A 7,770-nucleotide genomic window follows, 5' to 3' on the forward strand; every position below is an offset into this window, starting at 1 on the left:
TTTAGGTTGGTGATGAGGAATCAAATGGCTTTCTTTCTACATAACTGTTTTATTTATTTGGTGGGCCGCCATCACACCCATGTTTTCCTTTCTTTTGTTTTGTGTAAAGAGGAAAGGAAAGCTAGCTAGCTTTTTGTCAAGTAGCCAAACAATTCAATTTATCTCCACTACATTTGTATTTGTATTTGTATTTGTACTTGCATTTGTCTAACTGTATGGACATGGTTGAACTCCAACCGAGAGGAGAGATTCATAAGAGGGTTTCTCTTAGCTCAGTCAAAAGGCAAATCATACATGCATATGTGTGTGTGTGTATATATATATATATATATATATTAGCATGTTAGCATAATGGAGGGAGGCACCAGTATCAGTCCCAACAATATCATAAGCCTGGTATTGTCTCCTTATATTGCAGCACTACCAACACAAAACCTCTGCATTTGCTTAATTTGCATTCTCGGCCTACATTTATTGCTTTCGCAATCCACATTATCAAGTTTACACCCATAAAATCAATCAACTATCAAACTATAAATTTACAAAACTTGTGATTATGCATGCTTACTGTCTGATTTCTTTCTTCTTCTCCATTTTTTAAAAGGGTCATTTTCTTTGCCATCTGTTAATTTCGCTACGAGGCACTTGTTGGTGGCACTTAGAATTAAAATTAAAAGCACTTTTTCCATGATCAACACGATTACATCATTTGATTCCAACTCCCCTTCTCTCACTATCGCAACATATAAATTTTCAACATAAAAAATAAACCTAATATTTTCTGGCAAACTAGTAAACTAACATCTCTCTCCAGCAAATAATGATCATTATCACCAAAACTGCAACTTTCTTTTTCCCAGTGGATCCAATAAATCAGTAGACAAGGTGCTTGTGCAACACCATTTGGGATAGGAGTTGGGAAATAGGGATCCATAAAGCTTGGATTGTCAGTTGGTTTGGTGGCCCAAAACTCTTATCATGGCCCAATTGCGATAGGACCTATAGGTTTTTTATTGTACATTATTTAAAATAATAAGAGATGCATGTGGGTTTCTATTTAGCCATTGTCGGGCCTCCTGAATTATTTGCATATCGTTTATTCCAACGAAACAACAAACGAAATGGAATGATCTTAAAAGGAAAAAAAATATATATATATTTTGATTGGTTCTTCCAAGAAAAATTATCCATTTTATTTGACTGATGGAGACAACGACCAATTCAATCCGAAACTATATATATTTATATATTAATCACTCAATTTTCAATCTAAGCTAAGATATGATTATTACCAATTAATGAATATTTGGGATTTGTAGGGCATGACCGGACAAAACGAATAGTAATAAGAATTTTTATTTATTTTTTAATCATGGGATTTACTTTTTTTTTTTTTTTTTTTTTTTCATTTGAGGCGGATTCAAAATTGTTCTGTGGATTGGTTTGCAATTAAAAAAAAAAAAAATGAAATAGAATTTTGATGGTCACAAACTGGAGAAAAACTTGTGTGGGACTGTCGCACCAGTTATGCTTATGCAACCATCAAACGCACGTCGCATGCTTAATTTTTTAAACTATGTTATATTACATTTCTTTCTCTTCCCTGCCGTTCCTCTTTGTACCAAACCTCCTTTATATTGTTCATCTTTTCAATTTCTTCATGTTTTTCAAGTTCTTCATGTTTCCCCGCTTGAAAGTTAAAATGAGCTTCAAAATTTATGGCCCAAAAAAACAAAAAAAAAAAAAAAAACAGGAAAAGAGACTTCAAAAAACTAGTAATATGTTTCACTGAAATATAAATATTATCTAAACTTGCATACAAAATCTACATACTTGGAAATTTTTAAAAGATACCCATGTTTTGGAAAAAAAAAAAAAAAAATAGATTGGGTTTGCATATTGAAAGTATCTCCTCCATGCCCCCTCCTTAAAATTTGATTACAGCTCGCAAGATTGAAAATAAATAAATATATATATGTGTGTGTGTGCACGCATGTGTTCAAATTTTTACATTAGCTTTTGAGAATGAATCTGTTAGACTAAAATAATTTGCAAGTTTTAGTGTATAAGCATACCACTTTGGAAGATTAGTTCAAATAATAATAACCAATAATTTTGGATGAAACAATTGTATTTAGAAATAAAAAACAATAACAATTCTAAAACATTATTTTTAACAATAAAAAAAAAGGACCTTAATAATTGAGAACAAAGTAAAAATTGAAGAAAACTAACGCAAAATAATATAGAAAAAAGAATTGACAAAAAGAGTTAAAAACTAAAATTAACAACGAAATTGAAAAAATTAAGAAGGTTGCATGAAGAAAAGTTGTTTGTTGAAGGTGTAGACTTGTGTGTTTTTGATGGATGAAGATTGTACTTATAGTTTCACACGTCTATGCATGCATAAACTTTAATCCAATTAGAGTTATATCGTTAGACATGTTTGAAAATTCAAATTAACTCAAAGCAAAGTTTTTGGTTATAACTTGTTTTCTCAAAGTCTTTTTCTTAATGCCATTTTATTTTCTTTTATAACAATACTAGCTGGGCATTTGTTAAAAATTCATGCCAATATTTAATACTAAAAAAAAAAAAAAATTTCATGCCAATGTGTATATATATATATATATATATATATGTATATGAGAAAATAATTTATTTATCCTTCGTTTTAATTAAAACCCATCTAGTCAACATATATCTTCAAAGCCATTGACCATGCTTACCCACTAATCAAGCAATTCCATATCTTTTTGTATGGTCGAAACAGAATCAATAATGTTATTTTTCCAACCATCGGTTTCGCGGGCTGGAATGGAGAAAAAGACGTTACCTTGACTTTGTTGGCGAGATATGAATTGCAAATTGGAAGGAGTTGCAGATGAGATTTGAAAGTGCTTTGGAATTTGAAAGAAGAAAACGCAAAATATCAAATATGAGTCCACATGTACATAAACCTGTCAATTTTACGCATGTGAGTGTATTATTGGAAGGTTGCGCCATCTGGATTTATGCAACCGTGGCATCAAAGATTTTCTCGACGGACAAACATACAATTTTGGTTTTCTTAATAAAAAATAAAAAATATAAGAAGTATAAAGAAGAAAAAGAGAGTATATCTTTTTGCTGGTGGAAGATGGTAAGATATGAATTTGACCATTGGACTTCCAAAGATAATCTTTTTTATTTCTTTAATGAAAGCGTATGAAAAAGGTGAAGACCAAAGACGTAATTAAGTTGAAATATATAAATATATTTAATAAATATGAACAAACCAAATTACCTTTCTTCTATTTGGTGATGACTTATTGGGGATTAAACATGTTTTCTTTAACAAATAGTTTAACAAAGTGCTGGAAGCTACAAAGTAAAGGAAACGAGGCAATTGCAACAAATTAAAGATCGAGCAGCTGGCATTATTAAGTTAACATTGGTGAGACTTTTATGGCACATATATATAAACATATATATTATATTGTTTAAATAATTGGTTGGGTAGAATTTATTCTATCTTTTTGCCCGCATATCCACCCAAAATCAACAAGTAGTTAATGAGTAGTTGTTATAGAAAATTTTGATTGCTTAAAGCTCTCTCTAGAATAATTAGAGTTTGATTAGTGTGTTTTTTTGTATTATTATTATTATTAATTGAATTAAAGAGAAATATTTTTGACTAATCAGTCAATACGGCAAACACAAGTTGTAATTAGCTAGTTTGAAATTTGGATCAATTGTTTTGTAATATATTATATTATATATATAATAATAAAGAACGAATGAATAAGAGGGAAAATATGAAGCATGCAGGAAGAAATGGGCAGCTTTGAAAAAATAGACTTCAGGAGGGAGATTTGGAGTTGTTGAAAGTTGATCAAACGTGAAAATGAGGTAATTAATTTTATGCATTTTAATTAATTAATTAATAAATAATGGCACGACTTTTTCAATATTGAATAGTCATATATGTAAATTGCAGCTAAATGAAGTTTCTCTGTGAAAGTGGCTGTTGGAAATTAATTAGGTCAGCCTCACCTCATGGTCTATGGATGGAGCCAGTCCCCATTTAGCGACTCCATACCTGTAACATATGATGTGACATGTCATTTAAAATATTTCAAAAGTATATAAAGAGAACTCTTTATAACCTCCGTTAAATATTTACTTCCCTTCTCTGTTAATTCTAACTGCGGTTTGTTGTTATTAAGCCAGCCAACTACTTCTGTAGCATCGCCTTGCCGTACAACCAATACATTTCGAGTTTCAACAACTTTTATCATTGAATTGATGCACAGAAATCTCACCAACTACGGTCAAGAATCATTATTGGTTTTGTTAATTAGCAAATGGAGAGCATCATGGCTTTTTGTTGATTAATTAAGATCAAGGACCAAATATTAATTTTTTCACTAATAAGCTAAATTACTTTGATTTTATCTCTTTTCAGTGCCCGCCCGCATTTGCATTTGAGAAGTTATCAAGATCTAGACTGCAAGAAAGCCATCCTTCACCTCTCGTTGGTTGGATGCATGGTATCTCCATATAGGATCCCAATTTGATCTGCCCTATCAATAACTGAATATTTTTCTTCGATGTTTTTATAAATTTGAACCCAAATTGAAAATTCTATCTCCTACAAGTTTGGGGATAATTTGGACTCAGGTTTGTTGGGATAGTCAGCAAAACTTTTGCCCAAAATTTACGGCAAATTGATAGGATATTCGGGGAAAAAAAAACAAAAAAACAAAAAAACAAAAAATTGTCGTGCGGAAACGAAATACATGGAAAAGACAAGGGACGGTAAAAGCAAAATTTGACAATGTTATTCTACTGTAACACGGTGGGCTTTGCTTCTTTTTTTTTTTTTCTTTTTTTTTTTGGTTTTTTTTAAATGATTTGTCATTTTTCAATTTAGGGGACAGAAATGGGGATATCAAAAAAAAAGAAAGAGTATCCCAATCCCATAGTTAACACATGATGTGCAGAAGTGTGTCCAGAAAACTGAAGTAAAGCTGTACTGTAGGTAGGTCTATTTAAAGCAATATATATATACATATTGTATATATGTATATATAGCTGAAGATATTAAGTAATTTCCTTAAATTACATAAGCATAACATATGAAGTGTACACATACACGAAGTTGGTAGCTAGATGAGCTGTACCATTACCATTACCATTAATTGGTAAATTGAAGCATCAGTACTAGTGGTAGGGTATATTATAAATATTAGTAATAATAGTAAAGTAGATAGTAATTAAAAAGTTATTGCACAATGGTTATTAAAATGGAAATAAAATCAAGCAGGAATGGCATAAAGAGGGACAGCCTTCTTGAGGGTAATACCAAATTGCTCGGACATGTCGAGGTTCTGGGGAGTGATTCCAGGGGGAAGTTGCCAGTGGAAGGAATGGATGAGAGAAGCCAAAGTCAAGGTAACCATTCGATTGGCCAATGGCAATCCTGGGCAAATTCTTCGTCCAGCACCGAATGGGATATACTCGAAATCTCTTCCATTGTACTCCCGAGTAGTTGCACTTGCGGTGGTGCTGCTGCAGCCTCCTCCTGCTGCTGCTGCTAAGAATCTTTCTGGTGAAAACGACAAGGGATCATCCCAGTACTTGGGATCTCTTCCGATACACCAGGCGTTCACTAGCACTCTGTTTCCCTTCTGGATGGTATAGCCGTCTATTTGGACGTCGTTTTCTGCAACGTACGGCAACAGAAGAGGCGCTGCAGGGTGAAGCCTCAGCGTCTCCTTCACGATTGCTTGCAGATATGGGAGTCTTTCGATGTCTGACTCTTCCACTTGTCGTCGCCTGCCGAGCACCTGTTCAAGCTCTTCTTTTGCTTTTTCCATCACCCCCGGCTTCCGAAGCAGCTCTGCCATTGCCCACTCTGTTGTCAGTCCAGACGTATCACTTCCCGCGATAAATAAATCCTGTGTATCATCATCATTATTATTTATTAACTTAATTATATAGTAGTAGCTACTTTTCATTAATTTATTAGTATATATTAATTGGTCATGAAGTCATGCTTAATTCATCGCTACTACTACTACCACTACATGATCTGCAAACTAAAAATTAAAATTTTAATAATATATGCCAGACCAACCAAAATCAAGGGTTTGATGGTTTCAAAAGTGAAGCCGTCTTGATGTTGTTGGCACTGATCCAGAAGCACGTCCAGGAAATCGCCATGGGTACTAGAGGTACTATCGGAAGATGATGCTCTGGATTGCAAACGTTTGGCAATGATTTCGTCGAATATCTGATGCAACCTTAGATAAGAAACCCGAACATGGCGCCTCACCCCCTGCAGATCGAACCTCCTCAGCGCCGGAAAGTAGTCGGAAAGATTGAGCTTGCCAGCATCCTCCATGATCCTCCAAACAAGGTCCTTGAACTCCTGAGCCGTCTCGAACCCAACAGGGTCGATGATGTCCACCGAAAAGATTGTGTTGGATATGAGGTTCAGCGTGGCAGCAAAAGCAAGAGACCCTATGTCAACTGCTGTTCCAGCTGCGCTGTGCTTCCTCACGTGCTCCACCAGCTGATGCACCTTCCGATGCCGAAAGTGCTGAAGATAATCCAGCCGCTGAGCTGTGAACATCTGCGTGCTGCAGATGCGTCTGCGGTTTCTCCACCGATGGTCTCCCGGAACCCATGCAAGGGTTCCTTCCGGGTTCGGCTGCGATGCAACCGAGTCTGGCACCGGCCGGTTTGAGAAGGCCTTGTCGTTTCTTTGCATGATTTCCCTCGCCATTTCTGGGGAGGATGCCACTATGGTGGTCACGAACCCAAGGCGCAGAGCCATGAGTGGCCCATACACTTTTGCCATTTCTGTCATTTTTTCGTGAGGACGAGGCCCCAGTTGGAGTAGGTTGCCTAGTATTGGCACTCCACTTGGACCTGGTGGCAGCACCCTCCTTTTGCTCTCTGATGATGATCGCCATCGGACAACTAACCACACAAATACGGATATGGACACCAGCAATATTTGAACGCTTTCCATCTCTTCCGTCTCTTGCTGCCTCCTAGCTTATTAATTACAACCTATATGTTGTGTTGTGTTATGTTGTTTAAAACTCTACTACCTTATATATATATATAGACACCTAAAATATGGATCGACTACTTCATCCACCATACAAATAATAAATATAATACAAGAAATTATTAGTGCGCCTGGCATAAAATATTCGTTTAATGAATGGTACATAATTCATTTCGTGTCTTGTTTTGTTACAGTGAAATTTTGTCTATCGGAATATAATATAAGTAAGCTATCATGTATACAATAGGTAAATTTTGATCAGTTTATTAAATTATTATGTAATCTTTCATTAGACTCATTATTTGAAGTATATATACATGTATATATAAATTAAAAAATTTAAATTTAACTTAACTTTCAAATAATAAAATAAATTTTTTTCATTAAAAATCTGAAAAATAAAAATAAACATATTTATTTAATATTTCTAAAATAATTAAATTTTAAAAAATCAAATATATATTTCAATAATAAATTAAATATTTTTTAAAATATAACATCTGTATAATTGAAAAATATCTTTTTTTATCTAATAAATTTATTTTGTATTATTATATTGCACGATTATTCCAAAATAATATCGTTAATGTAAATACAAAATTTAAAAATTTATAATGCGAAGTCATATCATGTCGTGACAATACATATAATGTGAATTCATAGTATGTCGTATCATGTATTGTTCATATTATGTCGTATCATGCATT

General features: G+C 33.8%; 1 protein-coding gene across 1 annotated transcript; it reads right to left on the minus strand.

Moving 5' to 3' along the window:
* Positions 1–5,032: 5,032 nt before the first annotated feature.
* Positions 5,033–7,099, minus strand: LOC107431514 (geraniol 8-hydroxylase). Its single transcript, XM_025066556.3, has 2 exons — positions 6,122–7,099; positions 5,033–5,942 (listed from the first exon to the last, which is right to left on the minus strand). Exons 1-2 carry the CDS (start codon positions 7,019–7,021, stop codon positions 5,301–5,303), a joined length of 1,542 nt encoding a protein of 513 aa, XP_024922324.3. The 5' UTR covers positions 7,022–7,099; the 3' UTR covers positions 5,033–5,300.
* Between the last annotated feature and the right edge of the window lie 671 nt (positions 7,100–7,770).

The sequence above is a fragment of the Ziziphus jujuba genome, chromosome 11 (assembly GCF_031755915.1).
Source record: "Ziziphus jujuba cultivar Dongzao chromosome 11, ASM3175591v1".
Classification (NCBI taxonomy): Eukaryota; Viridiplantae; Streptophyta; class Magnoliopsida; order Rosales; family Rhamnaceae; genus Ziziphus; species Ziziphus jujuba.

Excerpts from the sequence above, each read along its gene's own strand:
- LOC107431514 (XM_025066556.3), bottom strand. The coding sequence starts at position 7,021 with ATGGAAAGCGTTCAAATATTGCTGGTGTCCATATCCGTATTTGTGTGG. Across the intron at positions 5,943-6,121 it reads CCATCAAACCCTTGATTTTG|GATTTATTTATCGCGGGAAG; the intron begins GTTGGTCTGGCA and ends GATGATACACAG.